This window comes from Sorex fumeus, unplaced genomic scaffold (genome assembly GCF_029834395.1).
Source record: "Sorex fumeus unplaced genomic scaffold, SorFum_2.1 ptg000002l, whole genome shotgun sequence".
NCBI classification, from domain to species: Eukaryota; Metazoa; Chordata; class Mammalia; order Eulipotyphla; family Soricidae; genus Sorex; species Sorex fumeus.
Genome location: NW_026606059.1, coordinates 3,183,394 through 3,206,244, shown reverse-complemented (window position 1 = coordinate 3,206,244; position 22,851 = coordinate 3,183,394). Strand labels below are relative to the sequence as shown.

At 42.8% G+C, this 22,851-nt stretch overlaps 1 protein-coding gene across 1 annotated transcript in view; it reads left to right on the top strand.

The window, feature by feature from the left end:
• Positions 1–22,851, top strand: part of ST18 (ST18 C2H2C-type zinc finger transcription factor) — a 128,084-nt gene that overhangs the window by 40,174 nt on the left and 65,059 nt on the right. The window contains exons 5-9 of the mRNA XM_056110497.1: positions 8,708–9,499; positions 15,208–15,342; positions 17,123–17,213; positions 18,881–18,985; positions 22,038–22,231. Coding sequence (XP_055966472.1) covers positions 8,708–9,499; positions 15,208–15,342; positions 17,123–17,213; positions 18,881–18,985; positions 22,038–22,231 — 1,317 coding nt within the window. The remainder of the gene's footprint in view (positions 1–8,707; positions 9,500–15,207; positions 15,343–17,122; positions 17,214–18,880; positions 18,986–22,037; positions 22,232–22,851) is intronic.

Below are 22,851 nucleotides of genomic sequence, written 5' to 3'. Positions count from 1 at the left end.
TTACATGTATGAGGTTTTAGTTATATGTAAAACTATTTTACAATGTTGTTGAAGCACTTCAATCATTCTAGGGATGCCGTGACTTGAACATTATATGCATACACATGTATTACACATATAATGAATGGTTTTGTTATATATATGCATATGTATGTATATAGAAGCTTTTCTTATATAAAAAATATATATGCATATGTATGTATATAGAAGTCTTTCTTATATAAAATATTTTACCATGTTCATAACTGTCTTAACCATTACATAATATCGTGATTGACAGCATATACAAATATATGCTTATGTACATAATACATCGGTTGCATACTTAGAATTAACACATGAATTGTAAAAGTCGTTTTACAGAACTGGAATAATAGTACAGCAGGTAAGCTGCTTGCCTTGCATGCTGGGTTGGGCTCCCTGCGCCTCCTGTGGTTCCCTGATTCCCACCAGGAATGATCCCTGATTGCAGAGCCACAAGCTCTGGAGAGATGTGGCCCAAAAAAATTTTTTGAAAGTTAATTAAAACATTTTATAGCCTAAATATCCCCCCAGTAGAATTGGTGCAATGCCATGGATCAATGCGAAATTTTTAGTTTATAGTTTGCTGCAGGTTGACTTTAGGTTGACCTTGTGACCACTCACTACTTTCGGACTAGCCAGAGTGATAGCACAGTGGTAGGGCATTTGCCTTGCATGCAGCTAGCCCGGCTGAGTCAGGTTCAATTCCTCCGCCCCTCTCTGAGAGCCTGGCAAGCTACCCAGAGTATCTCGCCTGCACGGCAAAGCCTGGCAAGCTACCCATGACGTGTTCAATATGCCAAACTACAGTAACAAGAAGTCTCAAAATGCAGGTTACTGGGCCCGCTCGAGCGAACTGATGAACAACGGGAGGACAGTTATTACAGTTATAATGCAAAATTACTATGTCTTTAAGAATTTCAGCATTTTAAAATTTTTTTTTGAATTTCAGCATTTTAAAGTAATTTTTATAGCAATAGACTACAGACGATTCCCAAAGTCAGCAACCTCGTGTTACCTTCAGTAGGGAAAAGATGCATTCTAGAAAACATGTCACTGGGCCCAATATTTCCAAATTAAATCCTTTCAGTTTATGTTTCAGAAGACAACTGAATTCTTGGTCACTCTGCAGCCACTGTTGACGTGCTGAGTGAAACGCACTTGCTCTTCCGGGATGTTCGGATGAGCCCCTCCCTGCAGACAGTTATTGTCATGGACCTGGGGGACATTCCATGTCCACTAGCAGCTGGAATCCCACTCACTGCGTATGCTTTATGCTGCAGGACATGTAAACAGCTGTCCATGGCTGAAGGATATGCAAACCATACTCCAAAAGTTAGGAAGAACTGAAAGTTTGATTAGTAAATCAAGTATACATATATTCTATTAGGTGCATTTTTTTCAATTTTGAGGGTTTCAAAATATGCTAAATATATTTTAAAGTGCAAATTACATAGAACAAAGACGATAAAACTCGGGTCGTTTATATTTCTGCAGATAGAATTATTCTATAGTATTAGTGGCTTATACAAAAAGATATAAAGGCAGCTTGACTGAGTCTATGCAAATCTCAGATCTCTAGTGAGCTTGGTTTGTGAGAAGTTTAGGACTTCAGTTTCAAAGAAATGTTGGGACTACAGCAATAGTAGAGAGGATGTTTGCGTTGCACGCGGCTCATCAGGGTTCTATCCCCAGAACTCCCTATAATTCCTCAAACACTATTAGCAATGATACGTGAGTACAGAACCAGGAGTAAACCCTGAACACAGTTGCGTGTAACCCCCAAACAGACATTAAAATTATTTTAGGGGTCGAGAGAGAATATATAGAGATTAATGCGTATTCCTTGTCTGCAGCCAACCCTGGTTCAATCCCCGCACCTTCAGGTGGTCCCTTCAGCATCACTAGGTGAAGCCCGGGAGGTGCAGGCATCATGGCTGGCTGAGCAGTTGCCAACATCACAGGTCTTGAGCAGTACCACACCCAAGGGCTCTTCCTGAGCTACCAGTCCTGTTGGCAGAGAATTGCCAGGAAGGACCCAGGCCTCCTTAGCACCATTCGAGAGACAACTCCCACCCAAAAAAACGTTTTCTGATTTGATGGTACGCAAGTAATTTTTATGGCTCTTGAATATGCAGCGTGTGACTTAAAGTCTCATGTTTCATATATAAATTATAGGTACTCACCGGGGCTGGAGAGATGGTACAGTGCTTGGGGCACTTGCCTTGCACATGACCAACCCAGGTTGGATCCCCAGTACCCAATATGGTCCCCCGAGCACCACCAGGAGTGATTCCTGAGTGTAGAGTCAGGAGTAGGCCCTGAGCATCACCATTGTGGACCCCTTTACAAATCAATAAATAACCATTATCATTCTCCACTTTTTTTTGTTTTCTTAAACTACTCAGTCTTTCTTTGGTTGCTGTTGGCATCTGAAAACTGCATGGCAAATCTAACAGCAGGGAAGGTTTTAAGTCTCTGTGGTTAGACTGGTGTTTAATACATTTGGCTAACGTTACTTTACCAAAAAGTTAAGAAAAGAGACATGTTTTATACCAAAACACTCGTGAAAGGCTGATGAGAACAAGGACTGGATCTTTCTGAGGCCTTGTCATCTTCTACTGTAGTTGTGTGATCATTCTACCTGCTACTGTTAGCTAAAACCATATTTTGTCAGATGTATTTTGTTAAACATTCAGCGACATGAATTGATGGACATCTAGTTGCCGGTTCACATATATTAACTTTTATGTTTGATACTTGAACCACTGCTACTACTAATAAATATACTGAAATTACAGCAGTAGTGACCTTTACATCAAACTCTTAATATATTCCAGTTACATAAATTATATCACTTAACCCAACCAACAATGACAGGAAACATGTACAATTATGATCACAATTTTACAGGTGAGATCACTGAGGACCAAATAGGTTTTAATGCTTAAAGGCATATGGCTTGTCAGTATTGAAAGGGAGACAATTGCGAAACAATTGAAGGAGAACGAAAATAATTACTTCCCAGCCAACCACACTTCATAACCCAATTACGCTTATATCTATCTTCAGAAAACAGAATAGGCAAAGTTTCTAGATGTCAAATCATAAAATCACTTTATCAGAAATGACAGGTTTGAAACGCTTCAACCCCTTGTCAAATTAGCACAGTTCTAAATTGTTCTCATTTGTCTGAGCAAGTTCTCCTGCACCCCTCACCCCTACTCTCCAAAAGAGAATGGAACTGAGTATTGCTCAAGAATCTTTTAATCAATGACGTCTGAGGACCCCAAAGTCTTAACTGGGTGTCCTCAGCAGGCTGATGAGATGAAGAGGGTAAGCTCATGGAGCCTAAGATTGTAAACTTGACTCAATTTCTTGGCAAAACTGCACTCTATTTTGACTGGTGATCTCAAATGGCAACAGGCGGGTGTCCGGGTGACCGAGGAGAACATGGACAAATGAGGTAGTAGCATGTCTTCACAAGGGCACACCGAAGAACATGCGAAGGACTAGCAGATAGGGCCCCTGCGTGACTTCCCATGCAGACAAGGGATAGAAAGGTCACCTCAAAGCGAGATTAAAGAAATCACAGAGTCCCTCTCGATGTATAACCACACACTCACAAGAGAGCGAAACTCAAGGGACCCGATGACACTCCCAACCCTCCTCAGAGAATGGGTGTCACTTCAACTTTGAAAGATGAACTTTTTTCCCATAATTTTTTTTTTTTAGTCCTAGCAAAATAAATGTATTCAAGAGGCCTGGAAAGCTACTTCACCTATAACAATGACATAGAGTTAGAGACAGAGGACCAAAAGTCGATTTTGAGTGCAACTCAAAGCCTGTTGTGATTTTCAAAAGATTCTTTTGTTTGATTGTTTGCATGTTTTGGGTTGAGAAGCTGGCATAGACACAAGAATGTGGAGCTTCCCTCTTCTAGGGATTTCAGAGTAAAGAAAGGGGTTTAAAGCAAATAGGTACATGTGAAACTTTACATATTTGAAAACAATGTTAAAATTCTTTTCCTCTAAGGGTAAAGTGTCACTGCACCACCCACTCCTCCTCCCTCCCCTACCCTTTGAAAAACCTTCCTGTGCTCCCAGTAGGAAAGTTGTCTAAGGCCTTCCTCACTGTCTTCCTCACTGTCCGCCAGAAGCAAACCCAAGAACATTTCAATAGAAGGCAATTACAACAGGGGCTTGGGGGCAGCTTTTTTTGTTGTGGTGGTTGTTAATTAATTTGTTTTTGTATGTATTTATTTATAATTTAGAGATCACTGTTTTCGAAAAGTTTTCCACTGTTTTAAAAGTTAGCTGAAAATTGTGTTAGAGTATCTTCTATTAATTGGACTCTTGAAAAGATACAAACTTGGGGGGAAAATAGACTGTCAGTATTCTGTCAGGTCTGTCTGAAGGTGGGCAGTATTTTTCCTGCACTCTGGTATCGGGAGACATCAGTTACAGAGCGAAGACCATAGAGTCGGAAAGATCCTTGCCCCGCTATGGCCCCTAGCCCCTCAGTGGCCAGCGTGTACAATATTTTGAGTTGTTATAAAGATGATGTGAAATAAAGACCTGAGCACCTTGCCAGGGAGATGTTGAGTTTTTTTTATTCAAGGATGTTATTAGATGATCCTGTTGTTGGGTCATAGGCTCAATGTCATTTCTTGGATGAAGCCCTAGAACCCTGGGCTCTCAGACCTCCATCTAGTTTTCCCCATCCTTATAGCCTCCCACAGTACTAGCTGAGCACTGTCCTGGCTGGGGGCACGGTGAGGAGTGGAGCTGAGTCCTTCACGTGGTCTCAACCAGGCCAATGGTCCAGGGTCCCTGTTTGCTGTAAATAAGGAAGATTGTCACTGTATCTGTGTGGCACCCAAGCTTCCTCCGGCATTGCTCTCTTCCTAACAGCATCTATCTGCGCAGGGAGAAGACTCATCACTTCCACAATACTTGGCACTGACCCTTGTGCTCCCTGTCCTCTCCCAGCTGTACATCACTTATACTAAAAAAAAAAAATAAGAAATTGTGAGAGACCCTCTCACTCTAAAGGTTGGAATCTGTGCATTATTTCACTGCAAAGGCACTAAACGAATTACTAGACCACCAGGGAAAATAAAATCTCTAGCATCTGAAATATAGGCAGGCCATGACAAAGCTAGGAGAGACAGCGCCCTGTCACAGATCTGCCAGAGTGAAAAGCTAATTTGACTTTTTTTTTCTCTCTCTCTTATAATTGCAGTGAAAGGCAGAGAGGTGCGGGTACCAGAAAGTTGGTTGGGAGATTTGCAGAGCGTCCCCGGAAGCCATCGTGTGCAGAGCACGTAGGCACCTCTACCGCACGGCTCCTCTCTTTCTGAGGAATAATTAATAAATATTTTCTTTTAGCATATAACAAACAGTTGAACTGAACAATTATGTAAACTGGAAATGACCCAATCTGCTAGCAGTTGGCAGCATCACAGTAAAATGCATTGTCCTGCACATGTGTGTTTTTGTCGCTCCTGCCTCTCTGGTGATCTGCACTTAATAGGAATATTTTAAACTATGTAGCTAAGCAACAGAGGTAATTGTTGCTTTCTCGAGCTTTTGTTAGCTCTCTAACACAGCCCAAATATGCATAATTAGGTATAATGTCTATAAATCATTATTGTACACATGTGGGTAGTTAAGTGGAGTGAGAGAATAGTTCAATGAATTGAGCATATTCACTGAAAATGCTTTTTATTTGTTTTCTGTAGTTCATAATACTTTAAAATTATCATAACCCTTTACACTTTCTCTTAATAGCCAACCGTGATATTGAGCAAAACTTCATTTGCATTTTAGACTATGTTTAATATATTATTTAAACCTGGAGTTCCTCTGATATGAATTCAGAAGAGGATAGCCCATCCTCTCAAATATTGTGTGCTTGTTTATGCAGTCTCTTTTCGAGGAAGTAAAATGTTAAATTTTTCAGTTTATGTTGAATAGATCCCAACAAAAGACTGCACCCTATAATCAGCATTATTTAAAGGGGCTAGTGTTGTGACTGCATTCTTCCCTTCATCCAAAAATGCTTTTAGTTACTATGGCAATATTTACTTGATCCTGGCAGTCCAGTGTTGATTTAGGGAGATAATTACCAGAAAGGAAGATGATGGAGATGTATTTTTGAGTGTCCTTGTCAGAGACAATGTTTATAAAAAAAATTAAATGAGACCCCCAAAAAAGGCATATTGTCTTCTGCACGAACACCCTCTCCCACAGCCCTCGTGCAGGGTGGTGGTGCTTTTCTCCTTCCCAAAGATGCTTATTAGCACAGAACGCTCTTTGCTCCGTGTCTTTAACAGTCATTAGGGGGGATATCAGAGCTTCCCATCCCCCACGTAGCTTTTGTGAGATAGAGTTGGCTCTGCAGCTTCTGTGCTGGTGGTGGTGCGTGGTGGCTTTGTTGCGTGTGAGGGCCATTGGTGAGTTGTCTGGCACCTGGCAGAGCCTGGTGTGTCCCAGGTGCTGAGCCCGTTCGTAGGAGGCTCAGGGCTAGATCTGCGTAGAATCCCACCACCCGTGGGTGTGTCTGTGCTGGGATGGGTTTGGGTAGACTTCATAGGCCTGTCTATAACCGCCCATGCTTGTGTGTGTATACGTCTACGGTGACAGTGAGAGGAGTGATACAAACAGACACAGTGGAACCAGATTCAGTGGACTACGCTAGAATGGCACCTGGGGATCTGACCCCAGCATGGGGCTCATTATCCCTCAGTGTCTGAGTCGACCCCTCTTCATGTTCAACTTGTCCACGTTCAACACGCTTTAATCGTCCCACCTCTTATCTCATTTCCTTTTTCCGCATGGGTTGGAATTTTTGCTCTGCAATGCCCGAGACTATTCCTGGCCTGGGAGTGACCCCTGGTCGTTCATCAGGGACCTTATGGGATGTGGGGATCTGACCAGGATCAGCGGGAGCAGCCATGTCCAAGACAAATGCACCCCCTTGTCTCCATTACCTTCTACACAAATACATGCAAATAGCAAACCAGGAAATGTATGCCCTTGATCCTGGTAATTTTCCCATTTCCTTTTCTTTAAGAAAAAATTGTGCTACAATTTTGGGGAATCAACAAGAAGTTTTGAAAACGTTTGTATTCTTCCAATTTTCGCCCCTTTGTAGATGCATTTTAATTTAATTTAATTTATTTATTTGCTCGAGCGGGCCCAGTAACGTCTCCATTGGAGACTTTGTTGTTACTGTGTTTGGCATATCGAATACGTCTCAGGGAGCTTGCCAGGCTCTGCCGTGCGGGCGAGATACTCTCGGTAGCTTGAGCTGGAGCGATAGCACAGCGGTAGGGCGTTCGCCTTACAAGCGGCCAACATGGCCGACCCGAGTTCGATTCCTCTGCCCCTCTCGGAGAGCCCGGCAAGCTACCGAGAGTATTCGATATGCCAGACACAGTAACAACAAAGTCTCCAATGGAGACGTTACTGGGCCCGCTCGAGCAAATCGACGATCAACGGGAGGGTCTTTACCTTTACCTTTACCTTTACCTTTATTTATTTATTTATTTATTTATTTTTACTTTTTGGGTCACACCTGGTGATGCACAGGGGTTACTCCTGGCTCTGCACTCAGGAGTTACTCCTGGCGGTGCTCAGGGGACCATATGGGATGCTGGGAATCGAACCCAGGTTGGCTGCATGCAAGGCAAACTCCCTACCCACTGTGCTCTCTCTCCAGCCCCAATGCATTTTAATTTTAACTATCATGCCATAACACCTGAAAGTATGTTGAGAAGCTACAGAAGCAGAAAACATAAACTAAGTAGACTTTAAAAATAAATTACTATAGGGGCCAGAGTGCCAGTACAGCAGGTTAGGTGCTTGCCTTGCAAAGGCCAACCCAGGTTCAATCCCCTTTATCTCGTATGGTCCTCTGGGCAGTGCTAGGAGTGATCCTTGAGTGCAGAGCCAGGAGTAACCCCTGAGCATCACCAGGTATGGCCCCAAACTAAACATATATGTCACTATATATGTATGTCCTCCTGTTGTTCATCGATTTGCTCGAGCAGGCCCAGTAACGTCTCCATTTTGAGACTTGTTGTTACTGTGTTTGGCATATCGAATACGTCACGGGGAGCTTGCCAGGCTTTGCTGCGCAGGCGAGATACTCTCAGTAGCTTGCCGGGCTCTCCGAGAGGGGTGGAGGAATTGAACCCAGCTCGGCCAGGCTGGCGGCTTGCAAGGCAAATGCCCTACCGCTGTGCTATCAGCGATATATGTACGTATACAGATATATAGCCATAGTACCACAGAAATTATATATATATATTCCCTTTCTATCATTTAGCATTATATACATTTGTTTCTTTCAGTTGTGGAAATTAAAAGGTATAGTAGCAATATCTAGAACTTTTTTTAGGGATCAATTTTAGTATCCTAGAAACACTTAATTATTAATTTGCTAAAATTTTCATAGTAGTTTCCTTAATGGTAATTCTCAGAATATAGAGGCCTCCCAGTTTTGTCTTGTTTAAGAAGATGCATATATATGTATATATATATATTTTTGTCCCCTTCCTTATAAAACTGATATCTATATACTTAATTATATGCATAGATCAAAGCTATGTGTGTAAGTTTATCCCTGTGGATCATAAGTATAAATTCCTAATTTTGTTCACATGTTTTCCTTTCTGTAGAAGAAGTAATGATGAAAGGTCTGGATGAGAACCTTCCTTCGGTGGTGCAGGATCACCCCCATGGGAAGGAAGACAGCTACGGTTGTTACCAAGAGCTCGTGGTCAAATCTTTGATGCACTTAGGGAAATTGGAAAACAATGTGTGTGTTCAGTCCCTGAGCGAAAACTTCAACGACAGTGGCATCCAGTCTCTCAAGGCGGAGAGCGAGGATGCCGATGAGTGCTTCTTGATTCATTCCGATGACGGGAAGGACAAAGCCCAGGAGTCCCAGCTCCAGTTCTGCTCCTCAGATGACAACGAAAGTAACTCTGAGAGCGCAGAGAACGGCTGGGACAGTGGATCCAACTTCTCAGAAGAAACCAAACCACACAGAGTCCCAAAGTTCCTCTTAGTGGATAATAGAAAAGACCTATTGGAAATTCCCGAAATAAAAACTGAGGCTGACAAATTTCTCTCCTGCGAAAACCCGTGTGATTCCGAAACCGACAGGAGAGACCCCCAGAGGGCCCCCATGGACGCCCTGGGGGGGCAAGCCCAGCCCTCGTTCCAGGGGACGGAGGAGGATGACAAGGAGTGCCTGGCTGAGGTGGCGAAAGAGCCCGGGGACCTGGAGAAAGCCAAAGGGAACTTGAGTTTGCTGGAGCAGGCCATTGCTCTGCAGGCCGAGCGGGGCTGTGTCTTCCAGAACACCTACAAGGAGCTCGACAGGTTCTTGCTGGAGCACCTCGCAGGGGAGAAGAGGCAGACCAAAGCTATGGACATGGGTGGGAGACAAATCTTCAACGCTAAACGTAAGACGCGTCTTTGCTTTCACGTGAAGATCAAAATTGCATTAGGATTGGGAGACAAGAATGAGTAATGTTTGAGCGATTCTACGTAGAGTTAATGCTGCTTAAAACTAGCTTATATGTGTGTGTGTGTGTGTGTGTGTGTATACACATATGTATTTAAATTCCTTGCTCTTAAAGCTGTTTTTTTTCTTTTAATTTTTATTAGTGAAACACCATGAGGTGCAGTTGTAGACTTGCAAATTTTTGTGCTTGGGTTTCAGTTATACAATGATCAAATACCCATCCCTCCACCAGTGCCCATTTTTCACCACCACGGGTCCCAGTTTTACAGTGTTTTTGCACATGAAAGGAAAAAAGGGTCATTTCTTGTACTTTTAAAATTTTAACCACTTAAAAATATGTAATAGGGGCTGGAGCGAAAGCACAGCGGGTAGGGCGTTTGCCTTGCATGCAGCCAACATGGCCGACCTGGGTTCGATTCCCAGCATCCCATATGGTCCCCTGAGCACCGCCAGGAGCAATTCCTGAGTGCATGAGCCAGGAGTAACCCCTGATCATCGCTGGGTGTGACCCAAAAAGCAAAAAAAAAAAAATGTAACAGATTTTCTGGTGTTTGATATACGTATATATGTAATATAATATATATATGTATTATATTTGTTTGGGGGCCACACCTCGCAGTTCTCAGGGCTTCCTCTTGACCTGTGTTCAGGGCTCACTCCTTCTGGGTCTCAGGGGGGCATTTAAGATGGAATGTGGGAGGGCCACGTGCAAGGCCAACACCCTACCTGCTGTCCTACCTCTCTGACCTCAATACATAGTAGTTTTTTTAGTACCTTATTGAATGTGGTATGACTATGGATGTACTTATTATATTTCAGATCATTTTATTATAACCCAGTTCCAGAAATTTACCTGTTCTTTTCTATCCTTCTTCTAGATGTTCTTGAGTTTCAAAATAATGTCAAGCTACTTCAAGTCAGAGAAAATGCTTGGGTCTTTCTTAGGATAGAATGAGATTTTAATGCTTTTCTAAACCTTTGACTTTCCTACCTCTCTAACCAGGGCCCATGGATATCTGGTCGAAACTCGAATGAGACAGTAAATGTGCTGGGGGAAAAACTTAAATTGTTCCTTAAAATTAAGGGACATTGTGTCCACTCTCCTCTGAAAGAGAAGTCCCTCTCCTCACTGTACTGAGTCTTATACTGATGGACCAAGCAAGGGTTTCCATAGTTAGATGCAGTGTCTTGGGTGGGGGTCTTCAAGTGCCTGCAGAGATTTGTAAAATAGTTTTCTAGGGCCCCATAAGACTTGTAGCTGCAGAACTTACTTTTTGTGTTTATTTGTTCAGAAAAGTCCTCAAGTGACTCTTGAGCACTTTAAACCTAAAATTTATGGATGTAGGACATCAGATTTTTAAGAAAAAAAATCAAGACCTTCTAAGAATAAATGCAATTCATGTACTTTGCGGTTCTGATTATTCAGATTTGTCCAAAACTGAACTTTTCTTCTTTTTTTTTTATTTTGAGTCCAATTTAGTACTCACTCGCAATCTTGTCAAATATTTTCTTGCAACTCAGAGATGAAGAAAGGGAGAGAATAAAATAATGACATATAGAGCGAGGCAACATAAATAACTCTGTGCCCAACATAAATAATTCTATGTAAAAGAATTGGTGTGGAAACAAATTATATCATGTAATTTATAACAGAATACTGGACTCAGTTTTGTAAACTCCACAGAGGCATATGTTATGAGTGAACTCACTGTGCTGTGTGTTTTTAAATGAACTACAAAATAAGATGAAAGACAAAAATTATTTTGAATTTTTTTAAGATCAATATTTTCCAATACAATATTTTTCACACGGATTCTATCATTCCAACATCTCCAATTTCAGGAGTGTGTTCCATAATATGTTTCCACCTTTCATCCCTTTTTGCAAACGTACAAAAAAGTGACTCCTTTTGCAGTCATTAATCTCTCCCCGTCAATGATAACTATTTTTATTTGACAAACTAATCATTGATGCCACACTCGACAACCTTTTTTGAATTTTTTTAACGAAGACACCATGATCGTTAAAGACATGGTACAAGGTCGTTCGTAATAGAGTCTCAGGCACATAATGACCCAGTACTAATTCCACCCCCAGCCTCGACTTCCCTCCATCACAGCCCCCAGATTCCCTCCCAAGCCCCCAGCCTGTCTCCACGACAGATGCATTTTCACATTTGGTTGTTGTAGTTTGGTTCTTGTGCAGACGGAGTTGCGAGGCTGTGCGTTAGACCAGCATCCTACCACATCGCTTCACCATCAGTGTCCTCGAGTCTCCCGTGACGTCCCACCCACCCCTTCTACGTCTCCCTTGATTTCTTTCCTTTCCCGTCCTTTTTTTTTTTGGCTCTTTGGGTCACACCCAGAGATGCACAGGGATTACTCCTGGCTCATACACTCAGGAATTACTCCTGGTGGTGCTCAGGGAACCATCTGGGATGCTGTGAACTAAACCTGGGTCAGCCGCATGCAAGGCAAACGCCCTCCCCGCTGTGCTATCTCTCTGGCCTTCCTCTCCTCCTTTCTGCAATCTCAAGCCAAGGGTAACCTAGGCAACCCGTTCTTGGTACCTTGCACTCTTATCCTGCTATTTTCCTCACCACAGGAGCTCATCCTGTGTTTGTCCTTTTTCTCACTGACAATACTCGATAATTCTTACCAAAAAAAAAAAAAAGTTGGTTTCCAGACTTAACAAGGCAATAGTGTTTGTAAACACCAGTGGTGATCAAGACTTGCAGAATGGTTGGATGAGCCAAGTCTTTCTAAGTGATGTGAGACACCTATGTAAGAAAACCCAGATGGGACTAGTGTGAAGCAGAGGAGAAAAGATAGCAAACCGATACTTAGAGGAGCCTGCATTGCCCTAATTAAGCATTCGCTTTCCTCTTCCTGACTGGATGTGGGAGCCAGTGATACCGAAAGCACTTTTTCCCTTTGGTATGCAGGGCAGGATTCTTAAGTCAACACATGTTCCAGTTAATCCGTATGATCTCCTCAATATCATCCTAATTTCTGTACACCATGTGAACGTGACTTTGCTCTTATGGCGAGCACATTGGGGTTTAAAAAGACTCATTTGCCCAACTCTTCCCACCAGTTGGCAGTGAAAAATCAGCTTTACACTGTTACTACTCAGAGCTTTGTGCGACTGTAGGACACAACATAAGCAGCATCCCGTATAATTTACTGTACATTTATAAGACTTTTTGAAAGAGGAACAGAGAGAAATAATCATGTGAAGATATTCAATGTGAATAGAACAGCCCAGGCAACCCAGGACAGGGGTCCCCAGAGTGAAAGGTCGCCTTCATTATGTAGCATCCCACAAAGTAAACAAGGGCCGGCCCTGAGAGCCGGAGTTAGATCTCCAGCTTCTTATCATGCAGACAGGTTCTGCCCTGCCGAGCGGCTTCTCGGCATCTTTGTCTTGCCCAGAAGAGGGGAGGTTTGTACACAAAGGTGCCTGATGGACTGTCAGTGGGCACACCTGGTCAGGTGCCAGCCCTGCCTTATCTCTCACACCCTCGCGGGCTTCCTGTAGACAAATAGCATGGCAAGGAGGGGAAATAGCCCACGCCAACCCTTTCAATCTGGCTTACAAATGTGTCCCCGCTGAACGCAATCCAAGGCAGGAAGTGCATCAAAATACACACTTTCTCCTCTTTCTAATGCACTCTGAGTGTGTCGGCCCTCCTGATTTCACTTGAATCAAATTGCAAGGATTTGGACTAGCAGGCTAGAGAGAGTGCCTGCCCAGATCAACTCGAAATTTGGCATCATTTTTGGATTCAGCAAAATATACATCCCCCAAATCACAGAGCATATCGAAATTCTTACTACAGCTCGTCTCTTCTAGAAGAAGAGTACGGTCTGGATGTGACGGCATTTAAATCCCCGCTCGCTGAACGCCAACGGCTCTCCCCAAAACCTTCCCAACTTCCATTGGCTCACCTCCCAGCTCTCTCCACTGTGCGGTTTCTTTCCACAGACCCTTTTCTGTCACTGTCCTGTCACTGTCCTCCCGTTGTTCATCAAGTTGCTCCCGAGAGCACCAGTAACATCTCCATGGTGAGACTTGTTGTTACTGTGTTTGGCATATCAAATATGTCACAGGCAGCTTGCCAGGCTCTGCCGTGTGGGCGGGATACTCTTGGTAGCTCGAGGGGCTCTCCAAGAGGGACGGAGGAATTGAACCCGGGTTGGCTGCATGCAAGGCAAACGCCCTACCCGCTGTGCTATCGCTTCAGTCCCTTCTCCCTCAGTAAGAGTAATAACTTGACGATCCTGTGTTCCTCACCTTTTTGTTAAGACCATGCTCCCAGATTTTTGCATGCGACCTGCCCAGTCCATCTGCCTGGAGCCATCTATAATTTAAAAACTGGGGTGTCAGAAAAGCCCAGTGTCTATTATTACTGTCCCCTGCTCTGGAGGGCTCTGTGGCGTGCCCCCTGCAGGTCTCCCCGTCCTGGGCCGACTGTGGGGGCAGGAGCCCCTGAGCTCTCTGTCTAAGGCGCAGAGCTTTGCCTGGGTTCACAGCTGGGAGCTTGTTCTGAAGTGGCTGCATAGAGATCGGCCCTGAGCCAGCCCACCATTGTGAGAACCCCACCACCTGTCTAGGCCGTGTGAGTTCTTTATCCCTGAGGCTGCCTTTCTGGAAGGAACTCACAGGACCTCTGTGGGCAAACACTCTTCTCACTGTCTCTCTTTTCAATTTCTCCTTTCTGCCTAAATTCCACAGCCCCCTGAGGGCAGGCCAGGGAGATGTCCCAACAGTGAGGAGCACACCCAAAGTTTCTGCCAGGTCTAGGTCTGCACCGCCGCGTGCCCACCCTAGCTCCGAGGCCCTGGATCTGGTGTCTGTTTCTTAGGGAATGCTGCATCCCACAGCGCCTCGGCGGCACTTTCTCAGGTCCTACTGCTGGACCACCTGGCTTGGTAGGCCCAATTCCCAGCGAGCCCTGTGTCCTCTGAGGACTGCACAGGAGACCCCAGCTGAATATAGATCAAGAGTTTCTTCTTCCCAGTAACTATTGATTATTGATCTGAAACGGCCCGTCACTGAAGGCAGGGGGTGTCGCAGATTGACTGGGAACCTTATTGCACTGGCCTGGTTCTTTTCCAAGGTCCCTCTGCATGCGTCCAGTAAGAATTTCTTGGCCTGGAAACCCCGGGCCACGTGTCGACAGTTCTAAGACTGTATCTTCACAGATATGGAGGATGCTTTGATGTCTGATTTTTAAATCCATTTCCCCCAGATTCTTTTGATAGGAGATAGTTGATAGTTTGGGTTTAAGTACATTTCTCTTACATGTTTTTTCCCCTTCTGGGAGCTTTAAGAATTTCTGGCAGAGGACTGATTTTTAAACACGAAGCTTCACTCTAATCTGTGACCTGAGAACTTAAAACCACCTGTATTTTAACACTTCCTTGTCCCATGTCAGCCTTTGCTTAGGAAACCAAGAAAATTGAAAAACATTTGTTATGTTTTCGTAGGTCTCAGTTGAGGGTCTTATTCAAGGCGATGTGAGAAGAATGTTGATGATGATAAAACGGAATAAAGTGAGAATGTCACCGGCAAGGCCACGCTGTTGGACGCAGAGGTTGAGCAGAATAACTGAGTGAATCTCTCCATGTACTCTCTCTGCAGATTCACCACGGCCTGAAAAGCGAGAGACCAAGTGCCCCATCCCGGGGTGTGATGGCACGGGGCACGTGACCGGACTCTACCCCCACCACCGGAGCCTCTCAGGGTGCCCCCACAAGGTCCGAGTGCCCCTGGAAAGTGAGTGTTGCTCAATCTCGGAGAGAAGTTGGGGTCTTCATTAGACAAGCGACACCCTTGAATTTCTCCTCCAGTTTGGAATTAAGAGTGGAAGTAGAAAGTTTTCTCTCTCTGGGTGAAGATAATTCCTGTTGCATGTTCTGAGTACAGTGTAGGAGGGGCCGGGGAGGGAGATCAAAGAGCCTGTGTGCGTGCATCTTAGTCTCAGGCCTTAACTTTCATCCCTGGTACCACCTGTCCCCTGCTCCCCAGCACTGCTAAATGAGACCCTCAAAGCTTCCCACACCACCATATGCCATCACACGGAGCTGTTAGTTCCACACCCTCAGGCAGAATATCTCTCAGAGTGGTACCCAGGATGGACCCCCGCTCCTGAAAAAAAAAAAAAGATATCTTACTCACCTTGGAATGCAGACAGGCTAATAGACCAGAAGATAACTGTCACTGAAAAGAAAGCTTGTTACTGAGAGCCCAAGAAAAAGGATCATGCCATTCTGGACAGACCCAAGCAAAAAATTTTATTGTGGTTTCAGTGCCTCAGGCTTGGCTGGTTTGAATCATACCAGCAGGATGCAGAGATTAGGGCTGTTTTAGTGCCACACGAGGCCCTGGAGAATAGGACGTGGGCACAGAGTTCTCTAGCGAGACCGATCAAGGAGGCTGCTGGCTGCGGCCTCCAGGTTGACCAGTTGTTTATTGTGGCTAGAAATTAGCTCCTCCGGGTCCTGGTTGGCCCATCACCAGAGAAAGTGACGAGACCCCAGAGGTCAAATCCTTCCAGAACTGAAAGTCAGAGGCGTCTCACACACTGCTTGGCCTTATCGTCATTTCACTTAGAGGCAGGACTTCCTGAGACCCAGGGTCATCTTAACCTCTGCCCATGATGGACATATGGAATGCAGAGTAAACACGGGGTCACCATCCCCTTCTAGCCTGGGGAATGCCTGGGAGTCACCCCAGGACACCTCTGCGGCAGATGTCTCCACACCTGCTGGGTGAAAGGAGAGTGGGGGAGAGAACTCCTTCCGGGTCTAAAGATTCTAGGTGGTATATTCTCCACCTCTTTAACCCATAACGATGCTAGGTGTTACAGTCCCCATTTCCCAAACCCCATTTACCAGAATGTTCCCTGACTGTCCACACCACCGTGATGTGAACTCCTCAAAGCAGAGTTTTGCAAATCAGTGCATATAATCAGCTCAGTCCCTGCTGGCTGGGTTAGTCGTTCCTCACACTGATTAGCTGATTGTTCTGTCAGCCACACTCCTTTGCCAACAACTAATGGCAGTGTGTGTGTGTGTGTGTGTGTGTGTGTATTGGGGACCTGAAGAGGATGATGGAACAAGAATCAAAATAATCTCCCTTAAGAAATGAAGAGTTTACCCAGAACTTCAAATTCTGGGGGGGGGGGGGGGGAAGAGGTAGATAGAACAGTGGGAAAATGATCTCTTGCTTCATCCCCTGCAAGAAACACATTAATGTAAAAAGAAAAAAAGATGTGAGTTTTTCATTGTATATCAAATATAATTAAGATAGTCTTAAGTCCAGCGTTGGCCATCCCATGCAGTGTTGAGAAATGAAAACTTGAGCAAGCTTACAGAATTTAAGTTTTGAATTTCTTTAAGTGCCCCCTTTGTTTTGATCCATACAGCTATGCAGAAGGTGCATGATTCCTTAGGTAACGACATTCATTTGGGTCTCAGATTGAGAAGTCAGTTTTTCAGTGTGTGCTCTATTTGCGGTAAATGATTCTTTTCTTTTATGTGGTATTTTGTGCTAGTTCTTGCCATGCATGAAAATGTGCTCAAGTGTCCGACCCCGGGGTGCACCGGAAGAGGTCACGTCAACAGTAACCGGAACACCCACCGGAGGTAATTGTGACGGGCCATTAGTCATCGTCGTGTGCACAGAAGTGAGAGAACTTTCCGTCAGCAAATAATCAACTAACAATGTGTTTTCAGAACCACTGGGTCCCTAGCAAATATGTTGCCACTTCAAACAGATATGAAATATGTGCAGAGTAAAATTACCTTGACTATTTTCCTAGAAATTTCCATTAGCCGTCAATTATGCAAACAGAAAATGTTCTATCTGAAGACTGGAGTTATGCATTCACATAGACAGACAAATAGAATTTTTCTGGCTTTCACTCGGAAGCCTTGCAGTTATTTGGATGTTGAAAGATTTTCTGGACATTATCTTGCATTCCACCCAGTAGGCATAAAAAAGGTCACTGTCACTGTCTTCCTGTTGTTTATCGATTTGCTCGAGCGGGCCCAGTAACATTGGGAAACTTGTTGTTACTGTGTTTGGCATATCGAATATGTCACGGGTAGCTTGCCAGGCTTTGCCGTCTGGGCTAGATACTCTCAGTAGCTTGCCGGGCTCTCTGAAAGGGGTAGAGGAATCGAATTCGGACCTTCAGACTGACCAGGTTGGCCGAATGCAAGGCAAACGCCCTACCCACTGTTCTATCGCTCGATATATTTAATAGACTGTAGTTTGTGACTTTGACTAAGAAGTGGAACAAAAAGACATGATTTAATTTCATTGAGATTAATTTCATTGAGATCTTAACATAAAACACATTTGAGTATTCGAATTAAAGTATAATATACACACATAAATGTTCCCAGTGTCAATGCTTATTGTATTCTGTGTGCACTATGTTACAAGTAGATTTTGTGATCTTTAGATATTATCTGGTTCACAGACATACTGTGAAAGTATAGCCTATACTTTCTTCTTTTTAATTTTATTTTTACAAATTAGTTCATAATATTTGATTACATTTAATATTCTAACACCAATCCCACCACCTGCACATCTTCCCCCCCACCATATTCCAGATGTTTCCATCCTGAGCCCCAACCCCTGCCCCAAAGCAGAATCAAACTAATTTATTTCATATTGTTTGTTATGAGTAAATTGCTGAAAATGCTTCAAAAAAGTTTCCTTAGAAGAAAGAGTGTGAAAATTGTTGTATTTCACCCAGAAGGCCATTAAACCCTTCTATAAGGGATCACTAACATGTTGTTAAAGGTTCAGCCGTGTGTGTATGTGTATATATATGTAAATATGTATATATACGTATATATATGTATATACATATATATGTATATCTATATCTTATACTTTCGATTATAACCTAAGACATAAAATAAAATCCCTGGTGCTTTGTTGAGGCATTTTAGCTACGCCTTCGAGTTACCTAACTAGCATCTAATTAGTCATACTGCAACAGGGCTGGAACTTTCCAGTTAAAATGTCAGGGAGTTGCAGAATCATTTAGTTATCTATCCCTTGCATAATATTTTGATTTTTAAAAAAAGCGGATTTGTTTTCTTTCAGTTCTGAGATGAGGTTAGGGGACAAATGTTCACACTGTAGTTTGCAAACCCTTTTGGGATCTTTGTGTATGAGAATAGCGCTAAGTGAACTATTAATAAGACTTAACATTTAGCCTGTGCCAAGTGCACTAGAAGCAAGTCACATTGTCATTCTAACTCAAATCCTCCTCCTTTTTATTTTTAAACAGTCTTTCTGGTTGTCCAATTGCTGCAGCTGAAAAGTTGGCAATGTCCCAGGACAAAAGTCAGCTTGAATCTCCAAAACCCGGTCAGTGTCCTGACCAGATCCACAGGTATGGTCTCCCGCGGTTTCCCGGAACTTCAGGCTGTGGTGTTCACTGAGCCCCACCCAGCTCCCAGGTGACATTGAACTCTAGCCTTATCCTCCAGCTCCCAATGCCCCCAATGGACTGTGTCAGCGAATCATGCCATCCTGCAGATGAACTTCTAGATTTCCCAGACGTGTAATTGGAGATTAATTTGTATGCAAAAATAACATTATTGGAATGGGTCGAAAATAAACGTGGTGGGATAGATTCTACTTTGTTAATTGCAGTGCGGGCACCTGGGAAATGCATTCTCCAGTGACTTTGTCCCCTACTGACCTAAAGTTTCTGCCTAGATAAAATGCCATCATAAACCTTTCATACCCATCTATGATACGCTAGATGTATGCTTCCAGTGTTCCGTGTATACATACAGTTTCTATAAAATATTCTTCTATACATTTATAAGATCCCCTTGTCTTGGTGGTGGGAAATGTAATCTGGTGAAGAGAAACGGGTGTTGGGACATTGTATGACTGAAAGCCAATCATGAACAACTTTGTTACTGTGATTGTCATGGCAATTTAATTAAAATTAAATCAATTAAGAAAAAATAAATAAATAAAAGAGTCCCTTGTGACTCTCAGAGATGTTTGATGATCTCCAGTAGTTTCAAAGACTTTATGTATATTGAGTAATAAACTATTTAATAGGACAAAGTCAAGTCATACAATTATTAATACTGGGTAAAAGAATTTTCTGATTAAGATAAATGCCTTGGTTTTAATTGGTACTGAATTACCAAAATAATTATTAGAAGTATTTTTAGCATGGCCTCCTTTAATATTTACTCCTATAGATTTTATTATGTCATAATTAGGTGCCAGAGAGCTAATACAGCAAATAAGGCACTCACCTTGCAAGAGGCCACCATGGGTTCAATCCCTAGCATCACATAAGGTCTCCCAAGCACTTCTAGGAGTGATCCCTGAGTAAAGAGTCAGGAGTAAGCCCTGAGCACTACTGAGGGTGCTCCCCCCAAATACACGCCCCGCAAAAAAGCAAAATAAGAATTAGGGGCAGGAGAAATTGCCTGATGTTCTGCAGAACATGCTTTCCATGCAAGAGGCCCAGATTTGGGCCCCACACTGAAGCAACCAACACCTTGGCACTAAGCCAAGTAACCATCCCTGAGTCCCACTGGACATGGTTCAAACAAACGAGAGTCAGAAATAGTGGTCAAATCGCATGAGTGAAGAGCATATGTCAAGCATAGACTCCAAATCACTAAACAACTGACAATTAAAACTCTTCCTTGAACAAGTTTCTGCGTTTGTATGGTCTCTACCATTTTCTAAGCAGATTATTTAACAAATACAAAAGCAATTCACTTAGAGTTTCCTCATTTCCTTAAAAGCAAATATTGTTTTAGTCTAGAATACTTATACAAATTTAGGTAATGAAATAAATTTTATATACAGTAATTAAATTAATCACTCAAATATTTCTATTAGCAGTTTAAACATTTTCACCTATATCCAAAATATATCACAAAAAAGTTTAACTTTCTTGTCAGGCATATATTTGTGGGGAAAAAAGAAAAAAATACAGAGCTTGGAAGTATTACATTCTGAAAGATGTATTGTTTTTGTTCTTTTAATATTAGGCCACAGCAAAATAACACTGGGATATCCTTGATCTGAATTGGTGATTCACAATTCTGATATCTTTGTTAAGTTCAAATGTTGTTTTATTTAATTAAAAAATTATAATTTTCTAACTTTAATTATATCATTGCAATTATAAAATTATGAAATTTATTAAAAATTATAAATTGAGATGCTGTGGTTAACAATACTATTGATAACGGTTTCTCATACACATAATTCCAGCACCACACCCAACACCAGTGTACCCATTTTCCTCTCCCAAGGACCCCAAGCATCTTCCCTCGCAACCCGGCCCCCAACTCAATTGTGTGGGTTGGATCTTTCATTTTTTTGCCTTTCACCTTTTGTTCCAACCTCGCTGTGTGTACTTAAGTTGCAAATACAAAAACAGATCATTCTCTATCTATTCCTTTCCTTCTGACTGACCTCACTCAGTATGACGCCCTCTGGTTCCATCCACATTGCTGCAAATAGCATGATTTTGTTCTTTCTTAGAACTGCTAGAAAACCCGGTGAATTTTAAAGGAATACTAAATTCACACTTAGCCTGTATTGGGATAATGCTATTGAGAAGAAACTTCATAGCTGCTCTAATAGAATAATCCTGACCCGAACTGAAATGGTGGCAATTTAGCAGATAAAATATTGAGATTCTATATAAGATAGAATTAGAAGTATTTTAAGTATGGTTTCCTTTAATATTTACTTCTATAGATTTTATTAAGTCATAATTAGGTGCCAGAGACCTTCTACAGCAAATTAGGCACTCGCCTTGCAAGTGGCCAATGTGGGTTCAATCCCTTGCACCACATAAGTTCTCGCAAGCACTTCTAGAAGTGACCCCTGAGTCACTGGAGAAAGCCCTAGACCCTCAGACTGAAGATAAAAAATGGGAAGCAAAATCTACGAGGTACTTCACTCAGCTCCTGATGCTTCTGCTCCTCCCATTAGACTGGAGATTCCTATCAGTTGTGCAGAAGAGTTTCTCAGAGCAGATATTAGTTGGTTCCTCACTAATGACCCCCTGACTTTGCTCTACCAGCCGCACCAAGAAGACAGAAAGGGTCTCTTTTGTCAATGCTCTAACTACACTTGCATAGCACGTTTCTCAAAAAGAGCGCAGAGTAGTGATGGACCTCAAATATCTGCCCTTCTGGAAATTGCATGAGATGCAGAAGAAGTGTGCAGTTTCCTCAGATTGCTGTGAGAAACAGCCTCACAGAGGCCTGGCGCCCAGATCCAGAAGTGGGTCACCCCTCTCACCCCTGGGGAAGAGCTTCTCCTCACTAGAGCACAGCTCTCTGGGGCTATGTCCAGGCAGACACAGACACGTACTTTACAATTCATTCGAATTTGTCTACCGAGAGTTTCGTCTTGTTTCTTTCGAACTCTTCCCTCTCTCTCCTCAGGACAAGCTTGGTGAAGCAAATTGAATTCAATTTTCGATCCCACGCCCTCTCATCTCCCAGAGCCTCGGTGTCCAGTGAACAAGAGAAGTTTGGGAAAGTACCATTTGATTATGCCAGTTTTGATGCCCAGGTTTTTGGGAAACGTCCCCTCACACAAACAGGGCAAGGACGGAAAACACCACCGTTTCCTGAATGTAAGCTTCAAACTTATTCCTAAATGATGCGTCTTGTGAGTTAGGGTAGAGTGGGGCATGCATTCAGATATAAATATGCTTATGAATCTTCAGGAAAAAAAATCCGTTGCTCAGTTTACTAAAGGAAAGTCATCACAGGCTGATTCGCATTACTGACTTAACAGTGAACTTGCACCAAGTATGGCTAATAGTTAATGAATTAGAATTCTACCAATATTGAGTCATTGTTGAAACTAAATAGAGAAATTCTAAAAAGGTATTTAACTCTATCTGCAATAGGGACTAAAATATTGAAAACCACAATAGCTATTTTAGCAGTAATTTTGATTCATAGTGAAATTCAAACACTTTAGGTAAATGTTGAATGTTTTAAAATATCGCTTAGATGTGAGGCTAGAGAGATAGTCAGTGGATAAGTCTCTTGCCTGGCAAGTGGTCAAGCCTAGTTCAATATCCAGCATCTCATATATTCTCCTGAGCACCACCAGGAGTGATCCCTGAGCACAGAGTCAGAAGTAACCCCAAAAGAACAAATATGTATCTCTTAAACCAACAAACGCTTTCAGATCGAAGGTGAGAATCAAAGTAAAAGTCTAAAAAGAACATTAGGGATCAAAATT